Genomic DNA, 21,353 nt, shown 5'->3' with positions numbered 1-21,353 from the left:
GTGAAGTCGTTTTGAAGCATTGAGGATAATACTCTTTTGAGTTTTGCTTGCAAGTCGTAAGGACATACTGTTTTAAACAGTCTGAACATCTTTGGGTGCTCGCTCTGTGTTGTCCGGACACAACATGTAGAACAAAGTTTCTGCCTGTGTTCTTCCCCCCCACACCGCCTCCTATTTCTCCCCATCTTTCTAGTTAAACCGGAGGGACCGTTGCTCAGAGAGCTCCATGCCCCACACAGAACTGACGTGAGTCTGTGTGTGCGTGGTTCTGGATGTCTTTCTTTCAGGTTCATTACTGTTTTGCAGGTCAATTTGAATGATCGGAGTGGGCAGAAAAACAAAACCTTTTTATTTTTTATCTTAATTATTTATTTAAAAAAAATTTTTTGACGATTTTATTTACTCATGAGAGACACACAGAGAGAGGTAGAGACACAGGGAGAGGGAGAAGCAGGCTCCATGCAGGGAGCCCGATGTGGGACTCGATCCTGGGACTCCGGAATCATGCCCTGGGCCAAAGGCAGGCGCTAAATTGCTGAGCCACCCAGGTGTCCCGAGATTTTGTTTTTTAAGGAGTCTCTATACTCAAGGTGGGGCTCAGACCCAAAACCCCAAGATCAAGAGTCCCATGCTCTACCGACTGAGCCAGCCAGACGCCCCTACACAAAACCTTTTTAAAACACAAAATAGCAAATACTCGGGCCAGAGCATGCAGTATTATTGGTCCAAATTTGGCCTATTTTGTACTGTTTTGGATTTTTGTTTTTGTTTTGTTTTAGGTTCACCATGGAACCTCAAGTTTTGTCTTTTTTCTTCTTCTTCTTTCCTTTAACTAAATTTTGTTTTGCTTTCATAGTAGGAATCCCTGAGGAGGGAATTATTTTAAAGAGACTTATTTTAACCATAAATCCCCTGCCTTTGTTTCTTGTTCTCCCTGTCATCCATTTTAATGTGATTCTCCCAGAATGTAAGTAGGCTAAAACCCAACAAGAATCCTGGCGTCTCCATGCTTTCAACAGACCCAACTGTGCGCTAACACCATTGTCTACTGTACGTGCTGCGAACGAACTTCTTACCAGGTCATTTAAGGCCCTCCCCGTCTGACCCCCCCTTGACCCCATCTGACCCCCCTTGACCCCATCTGACTCTTCTACACTCACTCTCCGGCTGACTGACTTCCTTCCCTCCCACTCCCTGAAATGCTAGAAGCTAATTTGCCAGACACACTGAGCTCTCCGCTATTTGTCTCCTACTCTTCAGCATCCATCTTTGTGCCTTCTCCATGAGGCCTTGCCTTCTGCTCCCTGGAGAATAAGTGCCTGTATTTACCTCCTTCCTTTCCCTGCCCTCCGTTTACTTACGAATTCCTTGAAGGCAGAGACGGTTAAGCAGATACTTTCAGGGCCTGGAGCAGGTCTCTCCCAATTCACAGGTGCCTGACTTAATTTCATCTTCAAACAGAACTTTGATTTCAAAGGATGGCAGGGTGACAGGAAAGCTATAAATATTTTGTTAGGTGAAAAAAAAAGAGCTTTTGCAGTATGGCCCCTAATTTGATATCAAAGTGTTTCTATATTTTATTATGTTAAACATGCTATGAAGGAGCATCCGAGAGACAAGACTTTGGCTTTCTAAAGGTTTCTTTTCTCTGTTCTGAAATTTTATTCTCGGTCCCAGAAAGTCCCCAGGTCACACCTGGATCCTGGCAGCTCATACAAACGGGCCTGCTGCAGAGAGCCCCCAAAAAAACCCAGGGCTGTGAACTTAGAACCCTGGCCTCTGATCCTGGCTCCCTGGCCAGTGGTGTCTCAGGACCTCAATCTCCACTTCTTCTTCATGAATGAGATGGATTCTTATTTTTATATTTTAGTTTAATTTAGTTGGTACTCACTACTAGGCCCAAAGTTGGGCATTTTACATTTCAGGCCATCTCGTTTTTCCGAGCCTTGCTTTCCTCATCTATAACATGGATACGATCGTATTTATCGACCTCCAGGGTTAGAGGGAATTAAATGAAAATTGAGACTGAATTTCCATCTGAGAGGGCAAATCCGGGCTCTCAGTGCTTCTTATTTGATTCCCGAAGAGCCTCCTACTAGCAGTCACACTCCACCGCTGACAGGACGGTAATCCTCAGCAGTGCTGCAAGAGTTACAATTGGAATGTTTCCTGCCAGCTTTAGGCAGCCCGCCGCCAAGCCTGTGCCAGAAACTGCCTGAGGGGTTCCTCTCCCCTCCTGCTGTGCCCACCACCTCCTCCATCTACCCACCACCCTCCCCTAATTAGCCAGTGCACTTGACTCATCACTCGGTACCTTTTATCATCTAGGGTGAGGCACGGCACAAAACCCCTTGATTTTGCCACAGGATAGACCATGGTTCTCAGTGTGGTTGTCAGACCAGCTGTATCAGCATTGTCTGGAAACTTGATGTAAATGTAAGTTCTTGGGCCTCTCCCCAAACCTAGTGAATCAGAAGCGCATGAGTCCTGCAGGTGATTCTCACACATGCTCAAGTCTGAGAAACACTGAGTGAAATTAGTACGGGGAGGCTGAACACCGAGTGGGTGTCAGATCTTCCTACACTTTGTTAGTAAGAAAATCAGAATTTAATCGTTCGATCCGATCTGAGTTTATTCATTGCTACAGCGAAAACACACAAGGGTGTGCAGTTTATTTGGAAGATGGTTGAGAAAAACCCACCACCTGTAAACATGTTAAGACATTTTTTTCCTGAGGCGCCTGGGTGGCTCAGTCGATTAAGCATCTGCCTTAGACTCAGGTCATGATCCCAGGGTCCTGGGATCGAGCCCCCCCTGGGGCTCCCTACTTGGCGGGGAGCCTGCTGCTCGCTCCCTCTCCCTCTTCCTACCACTCCCCTACTTATGCTTGTGCTCTGCTGAATAAAGAAATAAAATCTTTTTAAAAACCGCATGTTTTCCTATTATTTTGTGTCAGTAAACTTAAATTTGCTAAGAGCTCGAATTGGAGCGAAATTTGGAACTGATTCCCTTCCGTTGACGTTCATGCGGGGGTGGGGGGTGAGGAAGAGTCTTTGTTAATGTCTGCAGGATATTGCCTCCCTCCGTGTGTGTCCAACAGTCTTGCAAAAAGTGTGAGCTGAAGGCACCAGGAGAAGGGGGAAAGGATCCTCCGGATTTGGGGAGCAGTAAGTGCGGTGGTTCCATGCTAACTATTAAGCGCTCCCTGCGAGGACCGAGGACCGTATGGAAGCCTCTGGCTTCTGGGGTCGGATGGCTGCCCCCTGGGACACCTGAGAAGGCCGAGATGAGCGGCTCTCTGGGGGTGCGGAGGAGAGTGACCGCAGATCCAGCTTGACGGGGATCAGCGATAAGACCTGGTGGAGGTCAGAGTAGCTGCTGCTTGGCCTTTTCTTACTTCTTCGGCATGGAGGCCTTTGATTCCTAGTTAAAGGTTTGAGTCTGTATCTGGTAAGTCATAAGAGTCATCGGAGAGTCATCCTTGTCGCTCTACCTTGGAGTTGAAGCGGTCGCTCTGGACATAAGAGCACCTGTTTTCACTTAACAGATGCTTCCTGATATTTCAGAAGCAGCGTTCAGTGGTGGAAAGACCATGCTTAGTTCTATAATGTTCCATGAGTTACTTTTGGTTTCTGCTTGTATATATCGTGGAAAGAACATGGGGACAGTTAAATTAATGATCCCTGTCCCCTCAGTTCAGAGCCAGGCACTCCTTTCTGGTCCCCTCGCAGTTAGTTCCCCAAAATAGTCAATACTCTGCTCTCAGAGGAGCCTTTTACTTTCTACCCCTTCAAGTTATCCCTTTGGATCTTGCCCCTCCTCTAGGGCCTAGGGGTTCTGTACCCAGCATATTCTAATTACCATGATCTTAGAAAGTTCTGTATTCAGTGAGTTCCAGTTAACACGGTAGCGCTGGAGTTGTCTCCTAAACAAGCTTTGTGCGTGAGCAAGGAAAATTTATCTCATCCCTGGGATTCCTTTGAGTTGACCAGGTGCCGCTCCTGTTACGAAAACACTTGTATTTCCTTTATGATTTTTTTCTTAATTGGTCGTTTATCTTCTGACTTTGAAACAAGTCCAAAAACCTTGGCTGGTGTTGACCTGAGCTGACAAGGAAAGGTCCAGAGACGCTGACTTCCTCCTATAGAACCTGAGCAGAGCAGCCTGGGGATGACTTGGGCTAATTGTTGAGCAATTGCATGCAGAGCAGATTAGGGGCTCTGCTGGGGCTGCAGAGAGTTTAGGGCGGGAGTGAGTTTGTCTTGCAGCGGGAGGAACTGAAGCCAAGACCAAGTGGACAGCTGGTACTCTGCGCCAGGATTCAAAGTCACTTTGCTTTGCCCTGTGCTTTTGTTAACCCCGCCCCCCCCTACTTTGGAGTTTCCCTTCACAGACTCAATACCAAGCACGCTTCTTTTTCACATTTGTTTTTTTTGCACTTTGCAATTTCCTTGATTATGGAAGGGTGAGAGGGATTCAGATACTTCAAGTACAAATGAAGATCTCTGTTCCCCCGAAAAGGAGTGACTTGGTTAATGCCAGACATTAGGTGAGCGTGACTTGATGAGGACAGACTCACTGGGTTCAGAAAGCAAGGGACCTAACCTCCTCATGCCTCGGTTTCCCCATGTGTGTCAAATGGATATAATGATGGCTCCTGCCTTATGGGGTTATGAATATTGAATGAGGGAATATTCATGAAGCATATAGAATGGTGTCAGGCAGGTAGTAACCATTATACAAATGTTCGTTCAGTAAGTAAACGTCTACTGAATGTCACAAATGCCAATTCCAGCTAATTTGCTGTGTGTCATTTCTTTCATTGAGCAGATACATTTTTCCAGGTACCAAAAGGCACATGAAAATAGGAGAGCTGGCTTCCTAGAAAGTTCTCTGACTTTATTTTATCCGGCATAGTTGCAGTGTCCCCTAATTAATACTCTGAAAATTCATTGGGAATGGTAGGTAAAGCGCTTGCCTGGTTTTTCTTAGCTTAAGGATATTGTTTCAAGACATTTTTCCTGATGTGTTTTGACCGGTAATTTTTTTTTTTAATTTCCCATTTATAAAATCTTGTCTTACCAACTACATGTGAGTTATCGTGGATTCCCTTATTTTAGAATTCATGGCAGATGAGAAGTTAAGGACGGCCACACTTAATTCTGTGACAATCCTGCAAACCACAAACATTCCTGTTTTCTGCTATTCCCAGAGCCTTTGGAGGGCTGCAGGTAAAGTTTTGTTTTTCTGAGAGGTCTGCTTCACACATCAGAAGTTAAGTGTTGTGAGTCCCTACCCCCTGTGGCCTTACTCATGAATTTGCTTTTCTATGCAAAGAAGATAACTTACAGGGTGGGGCAGGGGGTGTAATGACTTCTGCTGAGAACCCGTGAGCAGCGTGACTCCAGGCTGCTGGCTGCAGCTCACCTACCCCGTGATCAGGACATTAACCGGGAGGGCGTGTGCAAAGTGCCACCTGGCTGCATAGGTCCTCAGGACACGGCTGCTGGTACCGTGTGGAGCAAGGCGTCGGGAGGGATCCGGTTAGACGCCCCTCTTAACGCCCTTCAGCCTGAGTCTGGCTGACTTTTGCGGATCTCATAAGTGCAAGGAAGCCCTTCTTCAGAACATTTCTCTGGTGACTCGGGCGGTGGCGGGGGAGGGCTGTCCTGTGCCGGTTCCCTCCGCAGTCTGCCCTGCGGTGCGCTCGGGTGTGGGCTGGCTGCCACCCTCACGCAGCGCACGTAGCCCTGTCACTCAGCCGTCACCCTGCTGGCCTGCAGCCAGGCCTCGGGGGAAGGGCCGCCTCTGCAAACCCAAACAGCCTGTATTGATATGTCGGTGTTCCTCCGCCTGTTTACTGTGCCTAATTGCAAAGCTCTGGCTGAGCCCTCTCCAAGGAGAGGAATTAACCACAATTCAGAAAGGAATGACAATAGTTTCTTAAATTCTTGGCCTCAGCAGAGTTTCAATGGCTTCTCCTGGGAGAATGATTCACTCAAGTTCATGCACGAAATGCAGGATTCCCTGGAGTAGGATCTTGATCTAGTGCAGAGTTTACAGGCCTGTGACTCTTAGGGAGACGTGTGTGCGCGCGCGTGCGCGTGTTTCTGGGGTGGGGGTGGGAGCCTAACTCTTGAGTGTAAGAACCCCAAGGGGCGCTGGCATCTGGTAAAACTGCCCTCCCTGAGCTAGGAGAATTAAATCGAAGGTTCTAGAGTCTGGGTAGTTGTTGATCGTTTCGATGATCCCAAAGCGAGGACCAAACTCATAGTAGAGCAGCAGATCGAGGGTGCGGATGGAAGCCCACCTGGGGACAGGTTTTCAAGTGAAGCTGGTAAATTCCTGCCTTTACAGGCACGATGCTCTCACCTGACCTGAAAAGGGGTGAACTCACATCACCAGAGCAACTGAGAGTTGGTTATGTCTCTTTACTTTTCATTTTCAGAATTACCTAAGCTCTTGCATTTCAACGAAATTCATGCAAGGCGGGGGGTGGAGGGGTTGATGATTATTGCTCTAAACCGAAGGTGAGGTTTTGTGTAGCAACGTTCTGGGTTCAGGAAGAGGCTTCTAAAACAAACTTATTATTATTATTATTATTATTATTATTTTTTAAGAACGCTCCATGTACAGTGTGGAGCCCAACACAGAGCTTGAACTCAGGACCCTGAGATCAAGAGCCAGATACTTAAGGGACTGAGCCACCGAGGCACCTCAGAAAGAGGCGTTTTTAGTGTGGATTTAGAATAAGGGAGGAAGACAGAAGTGGTTCTCCGTGTAGAAATCAAATAGCAGAAAACATTTTAATGAATAACGTGAGGTTTGTTGAAAGGATTACTTACCTTACAGTTGGTTGTATTTGACTGGTGTTCTGACTCCTGTGAATTGTCTGGTCAGATACTGAAACTTTAGGAAGGGGAACATGCTCGTTGGCCAAGGCTCACGTTCTCCACCAAGAGCATATTTCCTATTTTTTCCCTCATTTTGCTACATCAATCTTTAACTAGAAGCAGAAAAAGGAAGGAAATAGCTAGGTTTGCTCTTAACCAACAAGATAGATAACAAGCAAGATGCCAAGATAACTAGTGACAGTTTGCAGAGTTTCCTACTTTTTTTCGAAAGTACCTACATTTAACTGAATAATTCCTTTACGCCAATCTAGATGAAGTTAGAATGAATGTAAAAGGTTCTTTTTTTTAAAATTTTTTTTTTTAAATTTATGATAGTCACACACAGAGAGAGAGAGAGGCAGAGACACAGGCAGAGGGAGAAGCAGGCTCCATGCACCGGGAGCCCGACATGGGATTCGATCCCGGGTCTCCAGGATCGCGCCCTGGGCCAAACGCAGGCGCCAAACCACTGCACCACCCAGGGATCCCAATGTAAAAGGTTCTAAAGCCCTTTTCTTGTTCATGAGCAGTTCATCATCACCTTGAGAGCTTGCTTTTTGTTGTTGTTTTTGTTCAACTTCAGATAAAGGATGGGACTGGCAGCAGTGGTGAACTTTGTAGGGTGATGTTTTCTGGAAATCCGTGGAGAAAGCTCTGCATAGTTGCCTTTATCTTGTAAAGATGTCTTACTGAGTATTGGACAGTAGGAATTTAAGTGACAGTCATGGGTCCCACAAGGTATCCTTGAAGATTATGTCCCCCTGAACCAGGAAGAACCAACATGGGGGAAAAGGCTAAAGCAGTCATCTCAGTTTGCCTTCCTTGTCCTCTGGATTTGAGTTCCTTGCCCTTGCAAAGGGCTTTTATAGTTCTTTCCTCTGGGTCCCTGTCAGAGCCAAATGGAAAATCATGGAAGGAAAATCATGGAAAATGAAATCTTGGCTTAATTTATATTTTATCTTTACTTTTTCTTTTTTTTTTCAAAGAACAAAACTTGGAAAGATCCTGCTTCTTCCAGTCTTTCTATCTAGCCTTTCTCATGGTTTACCTGCATAGAGCAGCTTGAGTACTTGGTTTTTAATTTTTGTTTTTCTTTTTAAAGAGGAGATCTTCGATTTTAGAGCTAGTGCCTTTGTTGCAGTGGCTAACAACCACCCCACCCCTTGCATTACCAAACTGGGTCCCTTCCTTAGTGGGTGCTTCTGTGAATATGGAACATGAAGTACGCAGCCAGGGGGCTGCCCTGCTCATTCTCCCCATTAAATGCTCTGAACTCAGAGCACCCAGAAAAATGACCCTGGGAGTATATAGCCTTCAGCTCCTCGAACCCACAGCCAACTAGAAAAATCGGCAAGTTTATTGCCTTGGCGGTTGTCATCCAACTATCAGTTGGACCCATTTCTAGCCAGAAAATTTGATCCATTACGTTTTCTACTATGATGAGCCGCCTGGCTATTTTTCCAAGCTGAAGAATGTACGTAATCTCATGTATTACTTCTCAAGTCTTTACACATCAAGTTGTCCATGTGGTTAACTGTTTCATGGTGGAGAGGGGAAGGACCCTGTCCAGAGCTAGCACGGGGGAAGGACCGGAGGAGGCATGTGGAATGTGGATGGCGCTGAGGGATGGGGGCTCTGCCTGGGGACAGGATGCATCTGAGCCAGGGGAAAAGAGATGGAGTGCCCACCTGAGCTCTGGAGCTGTCACAGAGCTGCTTGACTTAGGAGACCACAGGCAGTGACCTCAGAGTACAGCCTGAGGTATCTTTTGTGGCCATGATTAAAAACTTGGGATAAAAGCTGTTCAAGAGAGTTTACATGCAACGCTGGTTCAGTCGCCTGTATTTCTCCTAAAATCTGCAGATTTGGGACATTGGGCCTTCATGGCAAAGGACGGCGGATTCCCTGGTTGTAGGCAGCAGAGCACACACGCCAGAGTTCAGGCACATATATTTCCGATTGGCTTCAATCATTTATGTTACTCGGAAGTGCCAAAAGCTATTTGAGTTTGCCAGGCCTGGATTTGAAGCTACTGAGCACTTAAGTAGAATATCAGATCCCTGATGGGAGACATTCAGAAGCCCTGGGTGAGGGGAAGACAGCTGTGCACATCAGGAACTTTAAACAACCCCAAGAAGCAGCGTTTAGTGTATGCCAGGCCTTGGCTAAAGCATTTTACATGGATTAACTCCTTCAACCTTCATAAACCCGTTTTACAAACGAGAAAACTGAAGCAACCAAGAGGTTAAGTACAGGTTATCCTGTACTTAGGTTGCATTTTATTTAAAATATGCTGCACCCAAGACCATTCATAATTCAAAATAAATCCTTACAAAGACTGACTGGTATTTCTGCCCAGCAGTTAAAAGGGTCTAGCATTTGGCATTGGACCAAAATACTGGTTTTAAAGGTCACTCTACCAGGTAGCTTTGAAGTCATGCTATTCTTGACAAATTTTTAAAAACGGATTCACATCTATTGCAGATTTTACAAGGAAAATGAGTTGATTAATATTTTAATTTGTTAAGTTAAAATTTACGTCAAAGGCCACTTTACAGCTTGTTTAAGATCGAGTCATACTAGTGAATCTGACTCAAGTCATGAGCAAAGTGAAATACATTTCTATAAAAGTCTAGGCCTTTGATTGTTAGGGAAGTGGTGAGTCTCACTGGAGGCTGAACAGGGCACATGCACCCTCTTCCGACCTGTGGGTCTAAAATGATCATCGTGGCTGAGTGGACAGTGGGGGTTGCGGATGGCACTTTTTGGAAATGGTTTATATGTGTGACCAAGCTGGGGCTGGTGTCAGTCAAGAGCATTCTGTGTAGGCATTGGAATGGAAATCTTTGACTTCATTTTTCAACCTTACATTTGGGATTGATGAGATACGCTTTTTTATGAAGGCAGCTCAGTGATATCTCCAGCAGAACCACTGTTTTCATTTCTACCTGTGGCATTCAGGGAACAGGTTTTGCTACCTGGATTTGGCTATTAAAATTCTATGTATCCGGGATGCCTGGGTGGCTCAGTGGTTGAGTGTCTGCCTGTGGCTCAGGATGTGGTTCCAGAGTCTGGGGTCAGGATGTAGTTCCAGAGTCCTGCATGGCGCTCCCCACAGGGAGCCTGCTTCTCCCTTTCCCTGTGTCTCTGCCTCTCTCTGTGTGTCTCTCATGAATAAATAAAACCTTAAAATTTTTTTCTATGTATTCATGTGCATCTTCAAAGAATTCATATACAGTTCCTGCCTGAACGTGGCCACCGAGATGTCTAGAGCACATATGTCTGGTCTAGAGCCAGCCTGGGAGGGGTTCAGTCAGTTCATTTCCCTTAGCTACAGAGCTCTGGAAATGCCTCCTTCAGGGGTGGTGAGGAGTGTTGCGGGGGCAGGGTGGGGTCGGAGGAAGAAATGGTGAACACATAGGGGGACGCGTGGATTTATTTGCACACCCAAGAATATAGGGCTATATTGTATGTCCTGTTGTGGGCCACACAAATATGTTATTAAACCTCTATAAATTTCAAATACGAATCCAGTCAGGAGGTTTTGGCAAATAGAAAGTCTGCAATGAGTCATCCTTCTGGTCAATGTCAGTGTTATTGCTTGACATGTTGGTCACATGGTCATAGAAGTACCCTGGGCCTCTTCTTACTGTTTTGAAGCATTCTCTGCCTTTATACATTATAAATCCCTTCCCGGGCTTGATGAGGTTTAGGTAGCAATGTAGTTGAACCTACTGGTTTCCGGGGTTTGTTTCTGTCCCGTGCAGAGATTGGCACAGAAGTGTGTGACTGGTCGTTGACATGAGCCCTGCTTCTCAGCACATCCTTATTAGCCTCTTGGTTCTAGACTCTGTCGGAGACCAACACATAGTTGGGAATGTGCCCAAGCCAAGACCTATCTCATATGGCTCTTGTCCAGAAAACACTGATAAAATTGGCCTATGTAGTTTTGACAGGCCCACTGAGGCCCACAATAATTTCCTTCCATTGTTTCAAACTTGATGCTGTGGCTTCAGAAACCAGGAGAGAGGGTGAAGATTCACTCGGGCCAGAAACGTTCTCTCTGTTCCCCTTCCTTTAGCAATCAGGCACTTTGCTGACACTTAGAAGTTGTGTCAAAATCAGTCCCTGGGATGTGCTAGCTCTTTTTCTGTATGTGTGCTTTATAGAAGCAGCAGTTCATAAAAGAGGTACTATTGTGAGTTTGTATCTGCTTTTTCTGTATTTATTATAAACTGAATTCTGAGGCAGATAAGTGCTTTCATAATGCCCTGAAGAACCCTGTTGCTCCTACTGGGGTTGCTGCTTAGCTAGAGTCTTAGACCTTCGGAGGCCCTCCAACCTAAGCTCCTCCTTCTAGAAAAGAAACTAAGCCTGGGATCACACAATTAGTTGCTGAGTGAACCAGATGGCAGGCATCCAGACCACTGACCTTTTCTGTAGAGTAGGGCTGTTTAAGAATATAAGATTATATAGCATTGATGGAGTGCTGCTTCTTTTCAGGGCTTCACAGTGGGGAGAGGCTGAGGATGGTAGGGAATCTAGCCTATAGTTGTTTGTGGCTTAAGTGACTTTCATTATTGGCTCAGTGGTGGCTCTTATAATCCTAAGAGCTGCTTCCAGGGATGAGTAATTCCCTAGTCATTATAGGTGACTTCATTTATCTCTTCTTCCCAGCCAAGCCCGTCATTTCTGCCTGCTACCAATCAGCTTTCTCCGAACCATCTTTTGCTTGGTGGTACCATCATTTGTTAAATCCTGATTGCAGTGGCCTCAAAATTCCACTTTCTGAACGAGGTTAAGGCTAACAGGCTAACTTCGGCTCCAAGATAGGACATTGCATTGACATTTTAGATGTTCGAAGGCAGGATATGGGGATTGATAGCAGCATGAGGCATATGGTGATTTAAGCATTAAGATAACTGTAAAGCCAAGTTACTCTTCAGCCTTATTGTTCTAGTATGCAGTGTGTGTGTGAAGCCTTTAAAGCTACATGCTTTGTTCATGTCTTCATGCTACTGCCGAGAGTGATTTGACACCCACAGCATTGAAGCTGATTCATTGAGCCTCTAGTGTATTAGCTTGGGCCTCTACCTGACAGATCGTTTTACCAGTGGAATGTTACTGCCTGTTTGTGAGGGAAAATACCAACTACATACATGTTTAAAGATAGGTTTTTTTAAATGATGGAAATCTTGGGGCAGCTGGGTGGCTCAGTCAGTTAAGCATCTGACTCTTGCTTTTGGCTCAGGTCATCATCTCAGGGTTCTAGGATCAAGCCCCCTGGTCGGGCTCTGTGCTCAGCAGGGGAGTCTGCTTGAGATTTTCTCTCTCTGCTCCTTCCCCCACATATACTCTCTCTCTCTCTAAAATAAATAAATCCTTAAAATAAAATGATAGAAATCTTTATTGATCTAGGTAGAATGTAAACTTACTCTTTAGAGGACAGAGCCATTTGCTAATTTGTTCACTTGTCAAATTTTAAACAGGCACCTTTCCATGTGTCAGGCACTGTTCTAGTCACTAAGAATGCAGTAGCCAACAAATAGGAAAAATATCCCTTTCCTCATCTTATGTTGACAATTCCAGTATCTTCCCTGCATATGTCTCATCCCTGTGAAAATATTTTAGGAACAAGGCAGTGTCCTGTGAAGAGAACTAGCTTTTGTACTTTGCCCATTGTTTTCTACACCTTGCTGTCATTTTCCCATGGAACATTTAGAGGTTGGTATCCACTTAATAGTAATTCTCTAATAGTAATTTTCAGCAGGATGTGTTTGTTTGGCTTTCTACTTTGTCCCTCCACCTGGCTGATATAAGTAGTGTTTGGGCAAAGGAAGAGAACTTCAGGTTACCACCTGATGTGATAGGTGCCAGTAGGAAAGAAGATGAGCATAGAGAAACATACTAAGATGTGTCTGTGGCTTCTTCTATGAATTGGACCTGATTGTGCTGCCGGTGCCAACAAATTGGGGCACAGCTTCCTTCCGAAGGGGCACAGACCCCTCCCTCTTCTTTCAATCCCTAAGCATTGTATTGAGCAAGCCTGATCTTTTCCTCATTTGTGATTGGTTCCTGTCTCTTTGTCAATGCAAGGGTCTTTAGTCATTGTTCTGAGACAGTGGGTGATTTGATGCTTTGAGAACAGATATTATACCAGGCATAATCCCAAAAAGCCATTACCTAGTGATTCTGATTTTGTGGCTCCAGGGTGGGAACCCAGAACCTGATTTTTCAAAGAGGAGGTTTGGAGAAAAGCAGGGCATCCTCATGATGAGGTAGCTGGGTTACTGTCTACAATGTTCTAGAACTGTGGGAATATTGCTGAACCACTTTCTATTTGGGCTGAACCATAAGGTATGACTTTGCTGTTAATCTTCTATGACGAAGCATCTTGATTTATGTACTGTCCATGCAATTAAGAAGCCTGCGGCCGCCTGTAAATATCACACAACACCCGAAAAGAATGTGTTACTCAGCTGTTCCCCAGTGGGAGAAGATGGTCTCGGCTTTGTTAACCAGCTTTCTTGGGATTTCTCCATAGGCAATGGTGGCTTGCTACCCAGGAAATGGGACAGGTTATGTTCGACACGTGGACAACCCCAACGGCGATGGCCGCTGCATCACCTGCATCTACTATCTGAACAAGAATTGGGATGCCAAGGTACTCTAGAATAAAGGGAGTAGAGTGTGGGTCTAGAAACTCTAGGGAAAGAATTCAGATGATTTAGAGGAGCGTTTGGGATTCATAATTCCCATGGATGAATATTTTCTACGTCACCATTTCCTTTTTGTCTCCTGCTGTGATGTTAGTACTCTAGTTGACCAGATGAAAATAATGAATGCGAAATTAATCTGGTATGTGTGTGGGGGTAAATGGTGGTAGGGAGTATCATTACTCTGTTTGGGAAAAGTGGTTGATAAAGAGAAGGTAATTTATTATTTTAGGAATAGGGATCAGTTTTTTGGGGGGTCTAATCCAGAGCTGATATGACTTTCAGTGCACAGTAAGATATATACTTCACCCTTCCAGCAGCAACGTTGAGACAATTCCACAAAAATAGAACTAACTGTAAGATGTAAAACCAGCCCAAGCGAGGTTTCCCACACAGTCCTCTCGGGGTGATATGTCTCATTGGTGGCCGCTTGCCATGGCTCACCATGGTTTGTGAATGTCAAAGGCTCTCTGGCTTATTTTTGTATTTTTGAACATATAGATAGAGATATGAAGTCTGGTTCCATGCTGACAGACATTTTGTCTAGAATTTATATGCTCTCTGAAACTTAAGGATGATTTAGGAGTCTGAGAAGTCAGAGAATTTTTCAAGCTCATGTGGCTTTTGAACCTTCTGCATCTCCATTTCCTGTTCATTAGGGGTGGGGGGAGATACTGGTCGTCTTAAAAACACAAGGATATTTTATCTGGTGTCCGAAAAACAAAACCTGGGAAACCAGTGAGTCAGATGTCTCTTCTCCCTATTTGGTAACGTGACTGGAATATGTCCCTTAGTTATCTCTTAAAATCTTGAAAGGTAGTGTTACAAGCTAGAGAGTAAAGTTATCGGGTCAGTGATAATAAATCATGAAGTATGAAATCATTCAACAAATATTTGAGTGCCTGTTAATGGTAGGCATTATGCTGTATGGAAACACTGGTGTGTGAGGCCCCAATTCTACCTTGATATGGCTATCTCAGCAGGAGATTTGGGTGTACAAATTTTTAAAAAGTAATCCAAGGAATAGAGTGATGCATGTAATAAAAAGCGTAGGTAAGGTGGTCTGAGTTCAGAAAAAAGAGCATGTGTAACTTCCAGTGATGAGATCACATAGGAGCTGGAGGAGTTCAAAAGAAAGCTGTAAATTCTGATTGAAGGGGATGTTATATGTGATGACTATCCTAGGTTGTTCTTAATATTAGATGGAGCCATATGAAATTGCTGGTGGGTTTTTGTAGGTTAAAAACAGTCAAGTCTTGACGCTTTTGTGTGATTGGATCTAATAGCACTGCATTTTGTATCCGTGAGTTTCATGACTTGGGGTAAAGTGGATGAGGAGAGATGACCAGCTAAGTTTGAAATAAAATGTAGTACAATAGTACAAGGTATAAGGTTAAAGAGAATTTTAGGAGTGATACATATCGGGTCTGGAGTTTGGAAGATGGCATTATTTATAGATGAGGCTGAAATAGCATTGTTAGTTAATTATGTGTGAGGCTAGTAAATAATCCATCTTCTTTGTGGCCCTCAGCTACACGGTGGGGTCCTGCGGATATTTCCAGAAGGGAAGTCATTCATAGCAGATGTGGAACCCATTTTTGACAGACTCTTGTTCTTCTGGTCAGACCGCAGGAATCCACATGAAGTCCAGCCTTCCTATGCAACCAGGTAATAATAGCCAGGGCCATGACTCTTCCTGAGAAGCTTTTTTTTTGTACAAAACCCAGCTCCTGGAGAAGTCCCTAAGCTGATGTCCTGTGCATATGAGGGACCAGCTACACCCCAAAGCTGATAGCAAACCTGTTTGGAGGCAGTAACACTTTAAAGGGGCAACTAAGCAACTAGATTCTTTAGTCAATTGGAACTATTGCCACTAACATCAATTGGAACTATTAACAAATTGTTTACCATTAGGTGAACACAGTGAATTCCAGATTTTTTTTTAAGACTTTATCCATTTATGACACACACACACACACACACACACGTACACACGCAGAGGGAGAAGCAGGCTCCCTGGCTCCCTACAGGGAGCCTGAGGCAGGACTGAAGCCCGGGTCTCCAGGATCAAGGCCCGGGGCTGAAGGCGGCACTAAACTCCAGATTTCCCACAGAGTTTTCCCCTCCTTCCTTTGCCACTCCTCCCTGAAACAAATCTAAGGTTGAAGTATCCCTAGAGAATGTTGGCTATCACATATCAGGAATTCTGATGGTTAACTCTGGATGAATTTTTACAAGAGGCCTATTGCAAACAGAGAAAGAACCTTGAGAAAAGAAAAAGGAATTTGTTCTGACTTCTTTTCCTTTTAACCCTTTCCTTCTCTTAAAGTTGGTTTGGGCCCTCTGTACCCATCATGTCCCAGTAATGGGGTTTTTAAAAGCCCCTTCTTGAGATCAAGCATGAGATTTTTCAGAGGAACTGAATATTGAACTTGTATTGTTTAGTGTTAGTCTGAAAACTCTGGATATAATCTTAGTTTTGGGATATGCCTCTCACTACCTTTGTTTTATGGCCGGAGCTGTAAACCAGGTGGTGGCCAAGTGCTGTGGGGGTGCAGCTTGAACTGCAACTGAATTGCATTTGAGGGCTGGGGGAGAGAACTTCGGTGGGATAATGACTGAACCTTAACAAGCCTAATTAAATTAGAATCACATGTGTAAAGTATTTAAGCTTTCTAGGCGTTCCCCTCCAGAAATCACAGATCTGAGCCCCACACGGAGTTGCATATTGAATGTCAAATGGGAATGTGCCCTAGGTGAGCAGGTAACTAATTCTACTACCAAAGCCTGGTCGTGGCTTGTTTAATAGGGTACGAAAATTGGCCCCTGTCAATTGTTGCAGAATTCCCTCGGTCTTCCCCAATCTCTTGATGACCCAAGTCACAGGAGAAACAGTAGCAGATGTTGATGGGCAGCTCTTGAAAAAAACTCAAGTGCTGTAGAAATTCCAGTAACTAATAATAATTATAAAATGAAACTTTTTGAAAACTCACACATGAAATGATTCCTATTACAGTCTATCCCATAGATGGTATAAAGCAAATTAGTGGAAACACAGTAGAAAGCTTGAGGGCATCATTATTCTGTTGCATCGTTGTGTTAGTATCCAAAACTAAAGAAGCAAGCCAAGAGCTTAAAGTGTCCTGTCCTTTAAATAAGTCATTCTTTAGAACTTTACTCGTGTCACCTCCTCTTCTCTCTGTTCTCCCCAACAGCTTGGGTCTCTCAGTCGTTAGCAGAATGGCTCCCTTCTTGTCCCTCCTCTGTAGATCATCTCGACCTGTTACATTATTTGTTAAATTGCCTGTCTCCCCTGTCAGAGCCTGAGCTCCTTGAGAAAGAGGCAGATTTATTCACAAGATCATTTGAATTCCCATTGCTCAGGATAATGCCTGGTGCATACTTGGAATTCCTTACATGTTTTATTACATTTAAATAGAATTGCAACCAGAGAAGTTTATTTTAAATTAAAATTGGGACAGACTTCTAATAATAGGGAAAACTTTAAATGTTGGCTTTACAAATGACTCTGATGTGAGACTTAAATATTTTTTGTTTCTTGGTGGTATTTTTAAATCTCTTGTCTTATATCTGCTTATCTTTCACAGATACGCCATGACTGTTTGGTACTTTGATGCTGAAGAGAGAGCAGAAGCCAAAAAGAAATTCAGGAATTTAACTAGTATGTGTTTGAGAATTTTCTGTGACTTGTAATCTAGTCAGCCTGTGACTTTTATGTAACATTTGTGTATGTATTCTAATACATACTTGACCCTTGAACAACAACAGTGGGGGGTGGGGTTTGGGGTGCTGACCCCAGACGCTCCCTCCTCGGCACCCCGCTGCAGAGATCTGCATATACATGTTGACTCTCCAAAACTTAACTACTAATTGCTTACTGTTGACAGGAAGCCTTAAATATAAACCGTTAACACATATTTTGTATGGTCTATGTATTATATACTGTACCACAATAAAGTCAGCTAGAGAAAAGAGAACGCTCTTAAGAAAATCATTAGGGAGAGAAAATACATTGACAGTACTGCTCTGTATTTATGGAAAAAAACTCGAGCGGAAGTAGACCCGTGCAACTCAAACCCATATTGTTCAAGGGTCGGCTGTACTCTGCGCAGTCTCAGCTGTGGCTTACCTTCATATGCAATGACATCTTGAGGGGCTGAATCCTGAAACCCTGGCCTTACCTCTGCGGGAAAAATCAGAAAAAAAATACAAAGGACCTCCTTTGTGAATGTCCACATATTTTATGACCATACATAGTTAACTTTTTGTCATTAATGTTCACTCATCAAACGTAACAAAAGGTTTGGCCCATGATTTTTGCACATTTCATAGGGGATACATTGGAGCCCAGTTATAACGGTTAATTAATTATATTGATGTGGCAGTATGACTCTCTCTACAAACACTGGGCTCACATAATACAAACCGAATATGACTTTGCACGGTTCCTGTCCCCTCCAGCCTTAATACCATTCCTGTCCTGCCTCCAGCTGTAAGGCAGCATTTCCCAAAATATGTTGTATTGAAACACTCATCCTGCTTGTTTGTGGTCTTGCGGGGGGGGGGAGGGTTGGTTGTAAAAGGTAAGCTTCTGGCCCACTGAATATGGGAAATATTACTTACTGTATCCTTCTCTTGAACAGTCACAGTGGCCATTGGCATAGTAATCAAGAAAAGTTCATCCAAGATTGAAATAAAGATGTACGTAATGTTACCTAACATGTGACCCATTTGGACCATACTCCTATCAAAACCCAAAGAAAACACATTGTGTTTTCCTGTCCTGTCTTGTCAAGGGGCACCATGCTCACCTTTATAAGATAGGAAGTATTCACTGGGGGCTTTTTTGATGCCATTTGTGGCATTAAACTCATCAGACCTGGCTCCTTACCCTCTTTCTTTTCTGCCTCCAACCCAGGGAAAACGGAATCTGCCCTCACCGAGGATTGACTGTGCTCTGAAATCCGCTGACCTCGTTCGTTTTAGTCATGGCTCCTGAGATCTCTTTAAGAGTTGAGATCCAAAGAAGGCCTCTTCAGTGACTTGGTGACAAGAAGCCCCCTCCGACTGCTTGCATCATTCACATCCCTGTCTTGCATATGGTACTTTGTGTTTTCTTGCCAAGACTGCATCCACCTTCAGACACTCTCTTTGCCAGATGAACTCATTTTGCTAACTCCAGAAATACCTGCAGATGACCCAGCGGGCCAGCGGTTTAACTGATAGATTTGATAACACTGGCTACCAAAACAAGATCCTGGAAGCATGGGCAAGGGAATGAATCTTACTTGCACTTTATGTACACTTCCTGATTTGAAAGGAGGAGGTTTGCAAAGAAAAACAAAATGGTGACAGATGCCACAGAGAGGCATCCGTGAAACCTTAACTGCAGGAAACAGAAATTTGTGTCATCTGAACAATTTCCAGATGTTCTTAATCCAGGGCTTTTGGGGTTTCTGGAGAATCATCACAACCTAATGACATTATTACTCTAGAAAGGGCTGCTGTCATAGTCATCAGTTTATAAGTATCCTGTGGGTGGACACTCTTTTTTTTTTTTTTTTCCTGGTCCTGAAACCTAGATTTTCTGCCTCTCCTCCATTTTGCTGAAAATAGGACTTTCTGGTCAGAGATGATACACCATCTATTTTTTACTTTCACTTCTACCTTAGAGAACCTAATTTCCCAGAGGCAAAAACTAGACCTTAATTGTTTGGGTTACTTTGTTGAAATGGAATTTGAATTTCAGTCAAAGGGGGGAAAAGAACCTACCTGGTTGGTAGTTCAGAAGCAACCACGTCTGGTAATGGTATCAAAAGGCCAATACCCGACAAGCCTGTGTGCATCTTGGACAGTCTGCGAATGGCAGTGGGGTTGGAAATGTAGGCATTCCCATGTTTCAGTTTTCTTTTTTTAATGCGCTCACCCTTCTTTAACAGAAGGAGAAAATAACAAAAAACGGGGTGTTGTGTTTTAAAAAGGAAATGGAGATGAATCAAGAGAATCCCGTGAGACTATTTGAGTGTGTCTACACGTTTCTGTCCCTAGGAGCCTTTCCTCAACGGAATTGACTCTCGGACCCACTGTGTCTGGCAGAATGTCCAGAATCCTGGAATTCACTAGGAATGTGGGAGGTCCTGCTAATGCAGCAAACTCAAGAACTCCGGATTGTACACCTGTTTTAGGAGAGTTAGTCTTTCTGGTTTTCAGTTCCATTTTCATATCTTTAAATCCCTTTAGTTTCTTGCATACGAATGCCATAAACAGTAAAGAGCCAGAAATATATTCTTTTGTCATTTATAGAAAATATACACTTTGCAAGAAAGAAACTTATTTTTTTTTTCCCATTTCTGGTTTTGGAAAATTTCCAGATAAGACTTGTCTTCATTCTCACAACTGCTCTATTTTTTTTTTCATAGTAATTATCACTTTCTAACCTCCTATGTAATTTACTTATTTATTACGTTTCTTGTCTTGTATCCTTCCTCTAGAGTGTAAGCACAATGAAGACAGGGATTTTTGTATGTTTTTCATCAATGGAATGTATTCGCAGCACCTAAAATAGTGCCTGGCACATTAAAGGCTCAGTAAATACTTGTTGAATAAACTTGCTCTCCTACCTTGGTGTTTTCATGGTTTGATTCATTTCCTGCATCTTTAGCAAAAAGGGCAAGCTAGAATTTTTTTATACACGTCTTTCTCTCATTGACTTACAGATTGAGGCTGAGAGTTTTAGAATGCTTTGGTCACCGTGTCATTCCGTATCTGTTTACTTATTGGAATAGGTCTCTGATCACTATGAATCTGAAAGCTGAACAAAGAAAAATTCTGCCCATGAGTATCTTGGGACTAAGTAACAAAAGAATAACTGGAGACAGGACAGGGTACATTCCTCCTTTGGAACAGTTTTGAAAAACTTTCAGCAAGAAGAGAAGGAAAGAATGTTGTTCACTAGGACTTCTGTATTCCATAAAATTAAAAATAAAATTAAAAATAAAAATAGCTTTTTCCCATGATTGCTAATGTCATGAGGATGCGAGTGACAAGATTCTGAAGGAATATCATGTCATTCCAGTCATGTGTCTTGCTTCTTTCACTTGAGTCAATATTTGGACTTGCCGGAAGATCTGACCTCTTAGGCCTTGCTTCTTCCTTTTTAGACAAAGGTCCTATAAACTAATAAGCTAAATACCAAATCAATTTTTTAATGCACTGATGTTTCTCATGGTTGAATCTGAGCCCTAGAAGATTGAACCTGGAAAATAAAACTGTAACAGTGTCCGCTTTTTGGTCGTCTCTTTGACAGCCCACTTAGGGGAGGACTTAGCCCTGCTAAAGAAACATTATTTGGCAAATAATCTGATCAATTTCCTTTATATTCCTGGCAATGAAATGTTAAGAGCCCACCTCAGTGTTACGTCACCTTTATAGTGCAGAGTCCTCGGCAGGAGATTCAATTTTGAACCAAAGATCCAATTTCATGGAAATAAAAAGTCTTACCTAAGTGCATTAAGAAGATCTTCAGTAGAGTAGTTAATACCAATTAAATGCTGGGCTGTCTGAATCATGAACTATCCATTCAGACATGATTTTGGTTTTTTTCTTTAAATAACTCGGGTTCTTTCGAGGCTGGGTCATCCTAATTTCTTTTGGCCATTCAGTCCCGAAATTTCCTGTGTTTTAGAAAGCAATGATGGGAAATGCCATGCTGGGTCAGCAGTTT

At 43.5% G+C, this 21,353-nt stretch overlaps 1 protein-coding gene across 1 annotated transcript in view; it reads left to right on the top strand.

Moving 5' to 3' along the window:
- The window catches only part of EGLN3 (egl-9 family hypoxia inducible factor 3), a 28,133-nt gene extending 7,884 nt beyond the window's left edge, over positions 1–20,249 (top strand). The window contains exons 2-5 of the mRNA XM_072761404.1: positions 13,438–13,557; positions 15,141–15,277; positions 17,218–17,291; positions 18,549–20,249. Of these exons, the coding sequence (XP_072617505.1) occupies positions 13,438–13,557; positions 15,141–15,277; positions 17,218–17,291; positions 18,549–18,580 (363 nt within the window). The 3' untranslated portion in view covers positions 18,581–20,249. The remainder of the gene's footprint in view (positions 1–13,437; positions 13,558–15,140; positions 15,278–17,217; positions 17,292–18,548) is intronic.
- Positions 20,250–21,353: the final 1,104 nt, after the last annotated feature.

Source organism: Vulpes vulpes, chromosome 6 (assembly GCF_048418805.1).
Source record: "Vulpes vulpes isolate BD-2025 chromosome 6, VulVul3, whole genome shotgun sequence".
NCBI lineage: Eukaryota > Metazoa > Chordata > Mammalia > Carnivora > Canidae > Vulpes > Vulpes vulpes.
This window is presented reverse-complemented; position numbering and strand designations above follow the sequence as displayed.